This window comes from Balearica regulorum, chromosome 2, assembly GCF_011004875.1.
Source record: "Balearica regulorum gibbericeps isolate bBalReg1 chromosome 2, bBalReg1.pri, whole genome shotgun sequence".
Classification (NCBI taxonomy): domain Eukaryota; kingdom Metazoa; phylum Chordata; class Aves; order Gruiformes; family Gruidae; genus Balearica; species Balearica regulorum.
The window spans coordinates 56,051,285-56,069,163 of NC_046185.1; the positions used below are offsets into that span (position 1 = coordinate 56,051,285).

The following is a 17,879-nucleotide window of genomic DNA, read 5'->3' on the forward strand; positions in this document are numbered from 1 at the left end:
CTTGTTTCCAAGGTTCGTGGCGCATCACAGCAGTCACTGCAGGAACTTCAGGAGGAGCTCCTGGTCCTGCTCTGGGATTTGGGATGTAATCCAATTTCATGGGAAACATCCCTGCTTGGGGAAGGTCAGTTTCCTCGGCCTCAGGGGCAGAGGGAAGTGGGCTTACCCGTGGTTTAGATGGCTTACGTCTTTGACAAGACCAATCATACCAAATATACCAATAATCAATATTTTGACTTGCAGTATCTTCTAAAATAGTCCTTAAAAACTTTAACTTATGGGGCTTAAAAGTTCCTTTGGGAGGCCAAATATCCATAGGTCCTCCCCCTCGAGTTCGAGTTAGGAATGGCCATTCCTCCTGACACAACACAATCAGTCTTTTCTTTTGCAAAGTCTGTGCCCCATAAACCTTATTCCAATTTTCCAAAACCTCAGCAAGGGGCGTCCCCCTTTCAACGCTGGGTGTATTTCCCATTTCTTACTTCTTTTCCTCTTACCAAATCTTTTAGCAAGTTTAAACACAAGAGTACTCCCAGTATCGTCTGGAAAGACCCGTGTCCAAGTCTCTTAGGTGAACTCACCTATTTTTGCCGGCAACAAGCGTTGGTCACGGGTTTGTCCAGAGAATTAACTGGTGCTCCTTCCTCTTGCGTCCCATCTGGGTCGCCATCTGTTAAAGAAAAATTCTACCAGACGTGAGTTACCCTAGGTATGCTTTATTGCAGCGCTGGATGCACGGGGGAAATAGCTCCACCAAACGTGCATGCCAGGTGATCACCAACATACAGGTTATATAGAATCAAAATATACATATTCATTATTTTTCCGAGAAAAGGCAGTCCTATGATAATCATTTCTTGGAATCCATTTCCATATTCTCCTCCCCATCACGCATGCTCAGTGATTTGAGTTGGTGGTCCTCAGGGGTCTCTGGTGGTCGTCAGTGGTCTCGCACCCGTGTCCGCTGGATAACCCTCTTCTTGCAGGCATGCGCAGTATCCTTGCTGTGGATACACTTGTCCCTTACAACTTACTTCATAAGATTAATATTCCCGGGCCTATTGTCCGGTTGGGTAGGGACTGTACAAGGAACGTAGCAGCATTGTACATTGCCATGGTCAGTTAGCTATTACCTTGATTACAAACCCCTTTCCCACGATTATAGGCTTTAAAATAGTTCTAGGCCTTAAGCAGCTTTCTAGTTAATATAAGTTTTCTTATAGCTAAGCTTCTATATTTTTACATAGATACATCTGCCATATAGCTCTGTAACTCCTCACGCTGAGAACACCTTTGAAAATGTGGTGAAAATTTGGTGTAGGGAAAAGCATCTCAGAACAAATTTGCACCAATTTAACACCACCTCTTGTCTCAGTTTGTGACAGCAGAGGGATTCTGGGCACCTGTGGTGCACACCCCCCTGAAAGTTTGAGGCTTTGCTTAAAACTGACAGCTTTGGGATCAGATGTTTTCTTTCATCATTAGCCAGCCTTTTCTAAAATGATAATTAGTTTCAGGAAGAGAATTTCAAAATCTGTCATGAATGTACTTCTGTGAAAAGCTTTCAAGTTCATGTTGTCTGGCACTACACATAACACAGCTACCTCCTCCTGAGTAGCCCCCAGAGTTGTCTGTTGAGTTCTTTATTCAGATCATATGATAGTATGATGGAGGAAAAGAAGAAAAAGAAAAGCTGTTGAGACAAACGGGAAGACTTGCAATGTCAAATGCAAAATATATCTTTTAAAAATATGTTGTAAATATGGTATTCTTGTACCATGTGCAGAGTCTTTAATACCCCTCTACACAGTACTACGAAGGAAATATCTGTCTCTCCAAGCCTGATACGACATACGCATCTTTCATTCATCTAAATTGTTTAAGTGTTATCTCTTAAAATGAAATTAGGTATGTATGTTCATTTGCATACAAAAGAACCTAGGTATTCATGTTAAGTCTAGATAAGTAAAATGGCATATATGCTAACAAAAGAGAAAGTCCAGGTTCTGTGTAAATTTTCATTTACTGTTCTTAATAGACTTAGCTAAGAAAATGAAATTTCTTTTTGTGGAGAAAGAAGTATCCTCAGGCAAAAGGAAAGGTCAGGTGTGGAATTTTGGTGTGACCATACATTTCAGAAAAGGATCTCTTCAGCAACTTCAAATACTTCATTTCAATAAAGTTGAAACAGTGTAATAGAAATCATATAAAGTAGTGTAATGTCATTTTACATTTATATACAATTAATGTAGCAGAAATTCATATAAATCAAACACAATGGAGCATTCCATCTTCATTAAAATGAGAACATGTATATTATTAATACCATATTATAAGATCCAACTATAATTTGCTTTTTTTCATGGAAAATTATCACATTCTCATTATGCAGCTCAATGTGAATATAACTAGCTCTCTAATGAAAAAGCTTTATTGATAAAAATATTTACACAAGCTTTGCTCTTTAAGTTAGAAAAGTCGTTTAGTACACGTGGGAGAAAAAAACTATTTGAAAAATGAAATAAATAACTAACAAGAATCTATATCTATCATCACATTTAATTATTTGACCATATGTAATTTTGCTAGTATTATCCTGTATTGATTCTGACTGTGCATCTCATATGTAGTACTATTGGAAAGAAGGAGCACAGTTGAGGATTGTGTTCAAATCTGTAATCCTTTAAATTCCTATGGCTTCCTTTTATGAAAAAAGCCCTATTATCAGAACATTTAATGGGAATCCTAGAATAATTGGGATCGGAAGGGACCTTTAGAGATCATCTTTTCTAACCTCCTGCTCAAAGCAGACTTAAACTAAATCAAGTTGTTCATGACTTGGATGGGTGTATGCTTTGCTGGGTAAAAAACTGTCTGGATGGCCAAGCCCAAAGAGCTGCGGTGAGTGGAGTTAAATCCAGTTGGTGGCCAGTCACAAGTGGTGTTCCCCACAGCCCGGTATTGAGGTCAGTTCTGTTTAATCTCTTTATCAGTGACCTGGATGAGGGGAATCAAGTGCATCCTCAGTAAGTCTGCAGACGACACCAAGTTGTGCGGGACAGATTGATCTGGACAGGCTGAATCGATGGGCTGAGGCCAACTGTATGAGGTTCAACGAGGCTCAGTGCTGAGTCCTGCACTTGGGTCACAACAACCCCATGCAGTTCTACTGGCTTGGGGAAGAGTGGCTGGAAAGCTGCCCATAGGAGAAGGATCTAGGAGCACTGGTCGATAGCTGGATGAATACAAGCCAGCAGTGTGCCCAGGTGGCCAAGAAGGCCAACAGCATCCTGGCTTGTATCAGAAATAGTGTGGCCAGCAGGAACAGGGAAGTGATTGTCCCCCTGTACTCGGCACTGGTGAGGCTGCACCTCGAATACTGTGTTCAGTTTTGGGCCCCTCACTACAAGAAAGACATTGAGGTGCTGGAGCATGTCCAGAGAAGGGCAATGAAGCTGGTCAAGGGACTGGAAGAAAAGTCTTATGAGGAGCAGCTGAGGGAACTGGGCTTGTTTAGTCTGGAGAAGAGGAGGCTGACGGGGGAGACCTTACTGTTCTCTACAACTACCTGAAAGGAGGTTGTAGCCAGGTGGGTGTCAGTATCTTCTCCCAAGTAACAAGTGATAGGACAAGAGGAAATGGTCTCAAATTGCTCCAGGGCAGGTTTAGGTTGGATATTAGGAAAAATTTCTTCACTGAAAGGGTGGTCAGACATTGGAATAGGCTCCCCAGAGAGGTGGTGGAGTCACCGTCCCAGGAGGTGTTCAAAAAGTATGTAGACATGGCACTTCAGGACATGGTTTAGTAGACATTGTGGTGTTGGGTTGACGGTTGGACTTTATGATCCTAGAGGTCTTTTCCAACCTTAAAAATTCTATGATTCTATGAAGCTCAGATAACCTGATACAGGAGTTCATACAAAGCGGAAGCTAAGAAACAAGTAAGCAGAGTTTATGATGATGTCACTATAAGCAAATGTCAAAGCATGTGCTGAATACCTGAATTCCAGTAAGAACTCTTAGCAGAAAGAGGAGGTGAGCTGTGTGTCTGTGACTGCAGCTGTACCTTATTTTTCCATCATCTTTTCCTTCTCATTTCCCATTCCCTTCCATATTTTCTTTCTCTCTTCTGATCCACTGTTTCTTAAATCATGCCATACTTTACTGGTGAGCTACTGCTGGTATTTTGAAAATGGGATGTAGCCAAATAACTTTTCTTTTTATTTTCATCTCATATGATACTAATGAACCAATCTACTACAACAAGGTGCAAAAAGACCATTAAAGTTTTAATATGCAATGAGTAAAAAGGCAAGTAAAAATACAGAAAGTCAAAACGGTTTTTGTTTATGCTGGTAGAAATCAAAACCATTTTTGTTAACCTCCACCTTCATTTAAGAAGTTTGTACTCATTTTGCATTCACTACGTGTAAGTCTGTAAGTTAATGGATCCTCCCCCCACCTTTTTACTTTTATTCCTTTCTCCTTCTGTCTTTCTAGCCAGTCCTGCTAGTACTGGGATGCCTTCCTGGTCTCCCAGTACTTGTTTTGGTGTTATTGAAAGAGCTTCCAAAGTGTGTGTGGCAAAAATGAAAGCAGTGAATGAAAGCAGGGGAAATGAAATCCTATGGTATCAGGAACACTGATTTCAAAATTCAAGCAGCATCACAGGATTTTTTCAAAGTTCATTCTTTTGTCTTTATCAGAGAGTGCAAGAGCATGATAAAAATGAAATTAATAATGTTGGCACTTGCTTTGAAGCAGGAAGTTGATAATGAAAACAAAGAGAAGGCAACTAAAAGAAATTATAATAAACCACCCCTTTATAAAGTCAGGTAAAAGGGCTTATGCACCCATGGCTATAGTCAAATATTCACAATCTCTACATTGGTTTTCCATACTGTTGTAGCTTTACTGTGTTGTGATGTCAATACAAAATATATGTGGGACTTCTTAGGACAAAAAATAATTTTATAATCTAATACAGGTTTGCATACTAAGAGATCCTAAGCAAGGAACAGCACAATTCAGTGCGATCCTGCCTACCTTTTCCTTTTGTAATTCTCTTGACAATTACTTTCCCTGTGGTTGTTCTCTAGAAATGCTAGTTCCGGAACGGGGAAAACTTGTAAAGCATTTTATTAAGTGCTTGCTAGTTCTTGCTGCAAAACGTAGTGCCTTTAAAAATATTTCTCCTAACTTTATTTTCTGTCTGATAGAGTGTTGACAGTACACAGTTTAATGTCACTGTGAAATTGCATTCTTGAGCACATTACATTTCAATATAAAGCATATAAATGTGAAATTGAATGACAGAAGTTTGCTATGAGCAGAACTTCACTATCACTAATGCCATACTATTTCTATTTTGTTGCCTCACTTGATTTCAGTTGCTTCATATTTGTGTCTCAGTCCATTCATGGGACATAGAAAGGGTTCCATGCAGCATGTTGCTGTTTTGATAAGAAATATAAAGCAGAATAAAAGCATTAATTACTTATAATGATAGTTATTTAATAACACCTAAAGAAATTTACCATGTCAGTTAAAGTAGATAGGATTAGATAGGTTCCTAAAATTTGTTTTCTGCGAGGACTTTTTAACAATGAAAAGTCACATAAAGAATACAGATGAGGCATTGGAGATTCATAGTATGCCCTTAAAAGGATATCCTAAAAAAATAGAAAGTAGTATTTTGAATTTTCCAGTGCAGGTTAGAATAATACCCAGTGTTACCAAACGTGTCCTATTGCAAACTAGAGGTGGTAGACAAAACCTGAAATCTGTCATACTGATGTCATTCTCACAGTGATGTGTGATGTTTGTTTTTGTGTCTCCTTAGAGGACCCGTTGCTGAAGACAGGAAAACAATCACAGTTAGTGACAAGGACTGTTTTGTGGTTAAAGAAAAAATAATCACAACATAAGTATGAAAAATGTATAAAACCACAATAAACAGGGATTAAGTCAGATATACTTTCTTATACGCTTGTTCTGGAGAGCTTTTATTAAATTACATATTCAGACTGAGTGTCGCTGAATCAGTGATGCTCATTAAATGATTTCAGATTAAAGCATTTTCCCCAAAATAATTATGAGTATTCTTATAGCGTATCATAGACAGCCAAAATACATGGGCAAAGTAATTAATTTCTGAGTTAATTAATCCTGCCTGGTATATCATGAGTAGCCTAAACAAGGCAAAAAGTTAAGTCATTCTAAGTGTTAGAAAAGCATATAAGGTATTTACATCCCATTTCTTGCATAATCTGTACAGGGATTGTTAATATAATAAAAAATTGCATCAAATTTTGGATTAAAAGTCCACCAGACTTAACATCATGTCTGTGACAGTGGCCAGTGACAAACCGTTAGACAAATATAGGAACAGAATGAAGATAAGGTAATGCATTCACTGTCTTCTGCTCAGCCCTTAATCAGTTTTTCTTTTACCGATATTTACTTTTGGTATCTCTAGTCCTGTGGTGATGTGTTCTATAATTATCTGGTTTCTGTGAAAGTACTTACTTTTATATATAAAAGGTTTTTTTATATTTAAAAGTTTTCTGTATAACCTCTGGTTCTGGTTCTGACATTTTTGAGAAATAGTAATTCTTTCTTAATGTCTTACTTTTCTCCACGCTTTTCTTTTTTTATATACTTTTATTGTATTCCCAGTTCAACTGCCTCTGTTTTTATTGGGGAGTGTAGTGACAGGACAAGGGGTAATGGGTTTAAGCTGAAGGAGGGTCAATTTAGATTAGATGTTAGGAAGAAATTCTTTACTGTTAGAGTGGTGAGGCACTGGAACAGGTTGCCCGGAGAGGTTGTGGATGCCCCCTCCCTGGAAGTGTTCAAGGCCAGGTTGGATGGGGCTTTGGGCAATGTGGTCTAGTGGAGGGTGTCCCTGCCCATGGCGGGGGGGTTGGAACTAGATGGTCTTTAAGGTCCCTTACAACCCAAACCATTCTATGATTCTATGATTTTAAACTGGAGACTTTCTCTATAAAGACTACCACTCTTCTGGTAGGATCTGTTCCTTTGATCTTCCCATCACTTCTCTGTATATGTTCTCTAGTTTGAGAAAATCATTTTTGGATAGGCACATGGCAGAACTGCATGCAGGGTTCAAAATGTGGGAGCTCCATAGATTTATACAGCTGCTTAATGACATTTTCCATTTTGTTCTCTATTCCTTACCTAATCACTTCTGACTTCTTTTTGCCTTTTTGACTATACATAGCACTGAACCTTTGTATTCAGAGAATCAGTGACTAATAAATTTCTTTCTTCTGTTGTTTATGAAGTCATTTAGATGCAATATTGTGTGTACATAGTTAGGATTACTTTTTCCCATATGCATGACTTTATATCTGTCAACACTGAATTTCATCTTAAGTGAATATCCGGTCACTCTACCTCATGAAATAAATTTGTAACTTTTAAACTCTATAGTGTGTTGTCCAAAGACATTGTGAACCTGCAGTTCACCCCTTTTCTAGATCACTGTGTATATGGTGAATAGTACAAATCCCAACATGCACCTTTGTAGGATACTAGTAATGTATCTCTGTTGTGAAAAATGACCATTTTGTCCTACCCTTTGTATCACATATCTTTTTAACCAGCTATTATTTTACTGAAGGATCTTTCTGATTGATAGGACTTTAGACTCTTTCAGGGGTTTGGTGAGCAAACTGTTAAAGCTTTTGTAACTACAAATGCACTACGCCAGTGGGTTGCATTAAAGCCCAGTCCTTTCTTTATCACAACCATTTGTGTTGGGTTTGCGTGGCAAGGTTTTGGTAGCAGGGGGGCTACAGGGGTGGCTTCTGTGAGAAGCTGCTAGAAGCTTCCCCTGTGTCTGATAGAGCCAATGCCAGCCGGCTCCAAGACGGACCCGCCGCTGGCCAAGGCCGAGCCAATCAGCGCCTCTGTGATAACATATTTAAGAAAGAGAAAAACAGTTAGGGAGAGCTTTTGTAGCCGGAGTGGAGTGAGATGTAAGAACATCTGCAGACACCAAGGTCAGTGCAGAAGGAGGGGCAGGAGATGCTCCAGGCGCCGGAGCAAGATTCCCCTGCAGCCCGTGGTGAAGACCATGGTGAAGCAGGCTGTCCCCCTGCAGCCCATGGAGGGAGGATGAGGGGGTGTAGAGATTCCACCTGCAGCCCATGGAGGACCCCATGCCGGAGCAGGTGGAGGCACCTGAAGGAGGCTGTGACCCTGTGGGAAGCCCGCGCTGGAGCAAGCTCCTGGCAGGACCTGTGGATTCGTGGAGAGAGGTGCCCACACTGGAGCAAGGGAACGATGAGAGGAGTCCTCCCCCTGAGGATGAAGAAGCGGCAGAAACACCGTGGGATGAACTGACCATAATCCCCATCCACCGTCCCCCTGTGCCGCTGAGGGAGGAGGAGGTTGAATCTGGGAGTGAAGTTGAGCCCGGGGAGATGGGAGGGGTGGGGGGAGGTGTTTTAAGAGTTGATTTTATTTCTCATTCCTCTACTCTGTTTTGCCTAGTAATAAATCAGATTAATTTCCTCTCTAAGTTCAGTCTGTTTTGCTCGTGACGACAATTAGTGAGTGATCTCTCCCTGTCCTTATCTCGACCCATAAGCTTTTCGTTACACCTTTTCTCCCCTGTCTAGCAAACAAGGGGAGTGATAGAGCGGCTCTGGTGGGCACCTGGCCCTCAGCCAGGGTCAACCCACCACACCATTTATGTGACCTGTCCACCAACAGAGAAGTAAAATTTAAAACTATGTATATAAGAAGAAGCTATTTTGTCTTAAGTTACAATTAGTGCAATAGTTCTTCAAATTAATTAAAGGAGAAAATTCAGCCCAGTTCCTTTAGCAACACTATTAGAACTTTCATCTCACTGTATTATTAATATCTTGGTGATGGTAATGTGTTCCTGGAGCTGTGGAAAGTAGCAGCGTCTTGTTTCCGCTTTCTTTATTTGTAAGAAAGGAGGCATACTGATACAAAAAGGGGAGTACCACTCAGTTTGGAATTGCGAAGAAGGAAGTGAGTGCTTTTGCTTGATTTAAATAAATATGCTTTCCTCACTGTTCCTAAATTGAAATGGAAGGCCTATTCAGAGCCTGAGTTGATTCTGATTGTCAGCCCCAGTCATTATTTTTTTTTTTCTTTTTTTTTACTGTTACATTCCTTTAACTGTGGTAGTTTCCCATTGTGCCTTGTGCCTAGTGCTTTATAAATACAAAGGGAAAAGGCAAGCAAGGTCCCAAAGAGCTTGTTATTTAAGTCGAGACAGGAGAGAGAAAGTGAATACAGGTAAGTAGATGGAAAATGAACCAAACAGAGGCTGATAACATAGCAGCAACTTAACAGCTATTGCCATTGGTTTGTTGGAGGGTTTGAGGGAGAAATCACAGAGAAGAAGGACTTTGAGGGAGGTATTGAGTCAGTCTTTACAAAGTGATCCTTTCAGCCAGAAGGGACTGTACAGGAGAAGATGCAGCATTTAAGAGTTTCATGGTCACAGATAAAATGAGGACAGATTGTGATGAAGTTGTTAGCTTATTATTTTCCTAGGCAGATTTTATTAATATTTGTAACAGAACAGAGTAAATGATACCCGAAATCCCACACAATTTTTTTGGGTGAGTCTGTATGTTTGTCTGCTCTGTATCTTACCATATTTTTACCATTACACCAGCTCACTTCACGCAATTTCTTGTGCTTTAAAATACCAACAGTTCCTAGCTAGTCTTGAGATTGTTCTGAATATCAGGCTCCTCTTTTCTGAGACTGGTACAGTATATTCTCTTTCCTCATAGTGATGCTAACACTATTTGTGTGATAAACTGATCATTTTTGATTTCCCTACATAAAGAATTTCACCCTAGGTAATCATCATGGGAGCTTCCATATGTTTGTTTTTTTCCTTTGGTTGTAGATCTCTTTTCCTTTAAGAAGGAGGAAACTTCAGAGAGTAGCTATGAAGTATTTTTTCCGTGAGTGAAGATGATCAAATATTTAAGTCTTTCCCCCCCCCCCTAAAATTTACTTCAAATCCAAGACCATGAGTGGTGATGGTGATGTGAAGTACCAGGAGTTTCTTAAACCTTGTATAGCTAGAGCCTCCCAGGGACTGAGAGATCCAAGGAATGGATGAGTTACAGAGACTGCAGCACTGCAACACTTTCAGCAGGATCTGAAAACTGCAGATGTAAAAAATGTTGTATTCAGCTAAAGTTTACTTGGCTAAGTCCAGTGGGTGTTTTTGTTCACAGTACAAAAGTCTGGCTGCTATCACTCTCTTCCTGTAACAGTTGTTTCAGATTTGAACTTTTCCCACAAGACCGATTTCCAGAATTAGATTCAGATTGAGAAGTACTGTGCAGTTGTTACTGTCATAAAAACAATCTGCTATAGCTTGATTATGGGACCAAAACCAAAAATGAAGGAAATTAGAAAATGTTATTGTAATTTCTTTAAGAAAATTAGCTGACTTTTTATAAAATTTGAGCTTCATATTGTTGTGTAATAAGCAAGAACTCTGACTTTCCTTGGGAAGAATACAGTTTTTACTGTAAAATAAAGGATGTTCCCTGTAGCAGCAGATGCTTAAGATGTGCACCCTACAGAGCATGGGGGTTTTTTTGTAATCCCACTGAGTGGCTGGCATCATATATTTTACCACATTGTGGATTTTCAGATACAGCTCAGTATCACTATAATGTTGCCCAGGGCAATTATCTAGTAACTTTTCTTTAGAAAACGGTTAAGGAAGAGTTGTTGCCTGTTCACCAGTACATTGTTCGCATGCAAGAGTTCTTGGAGAAAGTGCTGAGCTTGTGAGATTGACAGTGATTAAAGGTTTTGTGAATAGAGATAATACTCACAGGTCCACTGATGGGCAAGGGAAGGCCACTATATACTGCAGTTTCCTGGCTTTAGTGAGTATGCGGTGTCTAGGTAGCTAATGGGATTGGCAGCTGGTTAAAGAGAAGCTGTTCATTCCAGCCTGAAGAGAGGGAAGACTCGTGAAGAAAAGCTGCTTCTGCATGCCTTCCTGAAGCATTGCTCTAGTGCTGAATTGTCCTGAAGTACTTTCCTACGATCTGCACAGCCGTGAAATAAAATTTAAGTATGATATGTGCCTTACGGATGAAGTTTCAGTGATCACGCTGTCCACAGTTCTGGTTTCACAACCCAGCTAAGCTGGGAATTGCCCAGTGGTTTGCAGGTGGTGGGAGCAGCTGTATGTATTTTCAGCTTAACGCTAAAGAGGATCAGAAGAGGAGCCGTGCATGACTTAATGTGTTGCCATCTGAGCTAAGGGTGGAAAGAGGAGAAAATATATCCATTTCATGTTACTGCTTTTATAAGCCTGTCCTTATAAAGGACTTCCATTAAGTTGTTCATGCATTAGGAGATACATCTCAGATTCTACTTTAAATAATATATCACTCATTCATTACAATTAGATATAAAGGAGAGGGGAGATTGAAGGGTGCAAAGATGTAAGAGTTTTGTTTTACTTATGGTATGTGAGTGAAATTTTACTGTCTCTGATATAAAATAGTTCAGACTAGATTATCTAATGGTCCCCTCTGCATTTATTCACTGTGAAGTAATAAAGAACCAGTTTTGTTATCAAGTCTGCAAAGTAACTTAGTGTTGATCAGAAAGGGACTTGTTAAGTTCCTCCATTTAATCTCCTTAGATTAAAATGAAATTAAAATTTAGAAACAAAACCATTGTTTATGAGTTATTTTTGCTGTCCACCAATGATATGCCAAATTACAAAATCAGGAGTTAAACTTAATCTACAGGAAGGATGTGACTTGTTACTGTTTATCTTACACTCTTTTGTAGCTGGACTGTAATATCATCATTAGTGAATTTTGAAATGCACAGTAGCATTTATGGATGAGTTTTTGTTGCATGTCTAAATGCTTAGTGTAGGACAAGTCCCACAAGTGGCTGCCGCCCAACTGACCATAAGCGCTCTCCTTCTCAGCATCAGTCACAATCTAGTGTGTTCATGGTGGCTCAAGGTAACGCAGGTGACTTCGGAGCGGGGATGAGCAAAGAGGTACACACTACTGATTACTGCCAGTACTTTAGCAGGTTTTTAAGGCAGAGTATTTCAGTCACTTTCAGTCATGGGGACATGCCCTCATGAATGGAGTGGCAATCCAGCAGCTTATTGAGGGCCAAAGGTGATCCTTAATAACTTTTGTGTGCAATGACCCAATACCATGCCTGCATTTGCTACTTCTGTTAACAGCAAGACTTTAGTTTCAAAGGCCTTTTGAGCTTTAGTCATGGACTAAGATACTGCTGAGCTTGGTACTATATGAGTACAGAACACATCCATAGCTCCTGCCCAAATGGCTTGTTATCTAGGTATAAGAGACAACAGGTAGATAGATGAGGAGCATGGGGAGACTCTGAGGCAATACTGATCAGCACAGCGGGCAGTAGTATCAGTACTTTGCAAAGTGTGTCTGCAGGCAGTGATTTGAAGCAGAATAGTGAGCTACCAGTAGGCAGGTTTACAGAAAGCTCCTCCCATGCAACATGAGGGGAGACAACATGTGCTTGTTTGAAAATCTAATGGAGGCTGGTATAAAATTTTTGTCTGTGGTGGGAATCATTTTCATGTTCTGCCATACTGAGAGTTAACAAAGAGAAAGGTTTTGAGAGCGCATCTTGGTTATGCTTGATGCAGTAGGCCTCTAGAAGTGGAAGGAAACATAGATGAGATAATGAGCTCCTGTGAGTTCTGGTTGAAGATATCTAAAAGGTCTTTCTCACGGGTGGATATGAGCTGGCTCATTGTGTTTTCCACAGAGGAAAAGTCATTCAACAAACAGATATGAGAAGATCAAAGTCTGTGGAGCAGTTATTTCTGTGTAAAACCCATACCTTGAAGATGCTATACCGAAGGAATCTGGAAAATTTAAACAAAGGCTGTAGGCAAGGACTTGGAGAAAGGATTGGTTTAAGACAGAGTCGCAGGCCAGGGAAACAAGCCAAATGGGCATGGGATCCACCATCATCAGGATCACAGATGTCTTGCAGAGCTTGAAGGAAAAATCAAGCGTTTTGGACATGTTATTTTGTGATGGTAGCTGGGCATAACTCTGGGGGAGACAGAATGAAATTTTAGTTTAGACAGAAACAGACAGATCTGGAAAAAGGAGGTGTATGCATCAAAAGCAGTTCTATAGCTTAACAAATCACTGTTATGGTATCAGAATCAAGATCTTGTCTCTGGCAGACCACTCCTGCTGAGAAGCAACTAACTCTTGTGACTAATTCTCCTGAAGTCAAGAGTGATAGAAAATAGTCTTAAGAAATGCAAGTCAATTTAAAATGTCACTTGCTTGTACAAACTGTCTTAAGAGATTAGACATATAATATACAGTATGATGTAAACCAGTTTAGCTGTATTGTATGGTGTCTCAATGAAACAGCTCCAGACAGTTCTATGCATGCAAAGTGAAAATTGTTACTGATTTGTCAGTTCCAGTGAAGTCTTCTCTCCTGATAGTTTTATTTATGTATTTAAACAGATGTAGCCTCTGATACAGTAGCTCACGTCGCCTTTGTATCCAAGTAGTCCCCTTTAATTCAGTGGTGGTCCCCAAGGATTAAGGTGCTGTTCACTATAAGCCAAGGCATTGGCAACTATCTCTTAATTAACAGATGCCATTGAAAGACATGAGTGTGAAATTAATTTACGTCTCCAGAAATGCAGGAATAATTGTAAATTTGTTACTTAACAATGTGGTTACAACCTATAATACCGATCTAAACATGAAGACTATGTCTGCTCACTGAGTGTTTTTTTTTTCTTTTTTTTTCCTCAACATTCATTTCTTAAGAAAATTGGCTAAAAAGCGGAAAGAGACATTGAGTAGTACACGGCAGGAAATGACAGTGATGGTGAATTCAATGGATAAAAGCTACACTGAGCAAGGCACCAACTGTGACGAAGCTTTCTCTTTCATGGACACGCACAATCTAAATGGGAGATGTAAGTTTTTTTCTTCTCTTCTCTTTTCTTTTCTTCTTTTTTTTTTTTTTTGAAGATGGAAGAAAGGTGCAAATGGTTTTTAAAATATTCCTCATTACTCAGTCATGGAAAATCCATGGGACCCAGTTTCCCACTGTGCAGAACATTACAGTGTGTATTCGAATGAGTAAGACAGTCAGACATCAAGAATAGACTTCTTTAAAAATAATAAGCATAATTGAGCTTTTTTCTGTCCATCCTTTTCTTCTGCAGAACAGCAAAGACATTACTGAAACAGCTGTAGTTTTACCTTTCCCCAATCTCTATTATGTTAAAAAATTTATATCCCTCATGCTGTCCCAAGTCCTTCAAATGCTTCCCTGCTCACTCTTCTTTTGTAGGCAAAATTTATTTTTGAATGTCATAACTTAATAATGGTGATCTGATTGTCTTATTATTTCCAATTCTAGATGATGCTCTTTCTGTTGCTTGTACAAAGGAATAACTCAGTGAAATTATCTGTTCTGCAATTTCATAAGAGATTCTCTAATATCCTGGGTTTTCTTGGATCTACCCTAAAAATAAATAAAATTTGGCATATAAAATTTCCTTTATTAGAATTTTAGTCAGGGACTGACTCCTGTCTGGGGGTTAGCACTAAGCAAAGACCAGGAAAACCAGCATTTTTTTATAATTGTTACAAAGAATGACTATGTTCAAAAAACTTTCTTGGTTTTTGTAGTTCCTAAGGAACCTTAATTTTTCTTGTATACCAGTGTTTTTGAGCATCTTCAGAATTTGTCAAAGATTGAATTTTGTTTCAAGTACTAACGGTATGTAAGGCCCAACTCCCACTCTTTAATAATATGCTTAAGAACTTATCTTTGACCAGCTCAATTGTACAAACACTCTGTGAGATTTATAGAATGAGGCTTCTCTCAGCAGCGTTAGGCTCAGAAATTGCAATGTTAATTTGCGTTTGAGTTACCTTAGAAATTGCTGTGAAATAGATCTTTCAAAATCTGACTTGCCTTTCTGGTGAGAATATACCATTGCTGTTAATGAGATTGCTTACTTCTGTGAAGAGATCACTTCATCTTCCGTCATCATGATGTACTTTTCCAGTGGTGTTACTGAATGGTCACAACCACCAAATAAGCTGCAATGAGTTCCTGGGACTAAATCCTCTTTTTGTGAACCACCTTAAACCAATTTGAAATTATTGGCACAGCAAGTATTTTATACCATTTGAGGGCTAGAACCTCTAATTAGACTTTCCATGAGAAATGTGGTCACCAGAAGAAGCAGTCTGACAGTCTTTAGGAATAATCTTTGTGTAACGCCTTTTGTACTGAAGAGATTTTGAACTTTCCTACTTCCCGTGAAAGTTTATTTCCTGGCTGCATTCTGTATCTAGCCAGTTTTATTTGCTGCAGCAGCCCTGACCTCAATTAATCTCTGCATCCATACCCAAAAGGAATATCACTCTGTTCTTTCCATCCAGTGATTCAGGAGACATGATCAAAGGAAAGTAATCTCAGATATATGCATTTATAGGATAAATGATAACTGCCAGCTTTATTTAAACCAGGTTTCAGATAGCTCCATCTTAACAAAGACTGGCAACTGCATGCCCTAGAAGATCAATCAAAAAAACCGTGGATGAAAGGTAGCAGGAGTAATCTCACTCCTTCTCATCCACCAGATCCTATCTTCCTCAATTCTCCTTTTGTTTCACAAATTTCTGTTAGTCTGTTTATAGGTATCCAGAATGTGCTTACATGCACTGATCCGACTGAATTTGAGCTGTGTAGGCAAGCAACTAAGGCTGAATTTGCAATGAGCTTTGCTTAAAAGCCTTTAATGACTCTTTGGCTGAACATCCTGTGAAATGTTGTGATTAACTCCCACCTGTTGAATGTATCTGTGCTTTCAACAGTAATTCACATGATCTTTGTGTACCAGGGAACTAACTGAACTTAATTTGTTGCATTGGGCTTTTGCCATAGGCTTTACAAATGGTTAAATGATTAAATACCAATGTGAGCATGGTATCACTCACTGAAAACAATTGTTAAACAAAGAGCAATATTCAGGGCATAATAGTATCTGTGTACACATTATCCACCTCTCTGAATAAATCAAGAAAATGGGAGAGGAAAAAAATGAGCTATAGTGGAATATTTATATACAGTATTTACAGTATTATTAAGTAAACTTACTAATGACCAAAGCTTATGTCAAAAACATCTCTTGTCATTGTGATGTCTTTATTCAAGCATCAGTATTCACTCTAATCTTGTGATTTAAGACGTATATTTGTCATCACCAATCAAAATGCTTTCTCTGATGACATTTCTCTTTAGAGAATTGATCAAATTCAGTGAGCTATTTTATTCACTGGGTGCACCTGGTTTTCCCCAGGTCCTGATTCCAGTGCAACAAACACAACAGGATGGACTCCAAACCAAGTCACTCACTCACATACGCCGCGTCACTCAGCTTGAGTAGCCACGTGTCACTAAGCTGTCTCTAACCAGCTTTGTTTCTCTTTGCAGCTGTATCTTCACCATCTTCATTTACAATGAAAACTAACACATTGAGCACAACAGTGCCTAATTCTTATTACCCAGGTAACCAATTTTTTTCTTGGTTTCCACCCTATAGAGAACTTTTCATAATAAAAGCATATATAATTATGTTATTATACTTCTTGCCATAGAAATTTAATACATATATAAGCAACACACTGGTTGCTTACAGTAGCTTTCTGAAAGAAAACTCGGGAACATTTATCAATCATTTACTGTTCTCTCTCTTTTTACCTTTTCTGCATTGACCTGCTTATGATGTATGACAGATCCATTTGTGCCAACTGCAATTTTAGGTGAGAACATTTCCCTTTATCAAAGTTTATTGCTGAAGTAATTTAGAAAGTCACAGTTCTCGGGGTACAGACAATAGTAGGCAAAAAAAATGGAGTTTTATGCTAAAGGGAGGGGTGGTAGGCTTGGCTACACCGAGAATGCTGAGGACAGTTATCAGGCTTGATTATTACTGTCATAGTGCAAGTCAGGGGAGAAAAGAAAAATAATTTTTTACAAGTGGATTTTTGAGGAAATGTTTATGCATGTATTTGGAGTGACACAAAAGAATTTGATTATCACAGCAATTGAAGTAGTTTCCCTCATTTTTTTTCTGTTTTATCTCAGAACTGAAGATGTCACTTCTTAAAAATTAGGTTTTTTCCTAATTAGACTATTCATGATACAGAAAATCAGACAAAATACAGTTTTGGCCATCCACCAGTTATCATTTCTTCTCACAATACCGCATGGTTTCTGACATGCTTGTCAAAGTGCAGTTTCAGAGGAGAGATAGTATTTTGAACAGCAAAATGATAACATGACAGAGTATATAGTTTATTATGCCTCAGGTGTCACAGGAACAAAATGAAACAGTAGAACTGTAGGTTAAAACCATACAGTTAAAGTGTAAAGCATTTCCACTGGGAATTTAGGAGAACCTGCTATTGTCCAATGTCAAAAGGAGAGAGGTTTCTGCACCGTGATAAAAAAATAAGCATGAGACACTATTGCATTTTCAATGCTTAAGTAACTCTAACTGCCTTGTGGCTTGTATTCATTTACACCTCCTTCCCATACTAACTTCAAACTAAACAGGGAGATTTTTTTTTTTTTTAAATAATAAGTCAAAATATAACAGTGCACTTCAGCAAGAATTCAAACTCCAATGTTAAGCCTATCTATTTACTCTTTTTACAATGATTGATATTTTTACAACAAATATTTTTCTTTCTCCTCTTTTTTCTTCAAATCACTATAAAAAAATATAAGACCTCTTAACTGATTCCTGCCCTT

At 38.9% G+C, this 17,879-nt stretch overlaps 1 protein-coding gene across 10 annotated transcripts in view; it reads left to right on the forward strand.

The window, feature by feature from the left end:
- Nucleotides 1–17,879, forward strand: part of PTPRM (protein tyrosine phosphatase receptor type M) — a 512,931-nt gene that overhangs the window by 395,503 nt on the left and 99,549 nt on the right. For 5 of the 10 annotated variants that reach the window (XM_075744400.1, XM_075744403.1, XM_075744405.1 and 2 more), the window contains 3 exons: nucleotides 13,868–14,019; nucleotides 16,557–16,631; nucleotides 16,859–16,885. In XM_075744400.1, the coding sequence (XP_075600515.1) occupies nucleotides 13,868–14,019; nucleotides 16,557–16,631; nucleotides 16,859–16,885 (254 nt within the window). The remainder of the gene's footprint in view (nucleotides 1–13,867; nucleotides 14,020–16,556; nucleotides 16,632–16,858; nucleotides 16,886–17,879) is intronic. The other 5 variants (XM_075744401.1, XM_075744404.1, XM_075744409.1 and 2 more) reach the window with 2 other exon arrangements.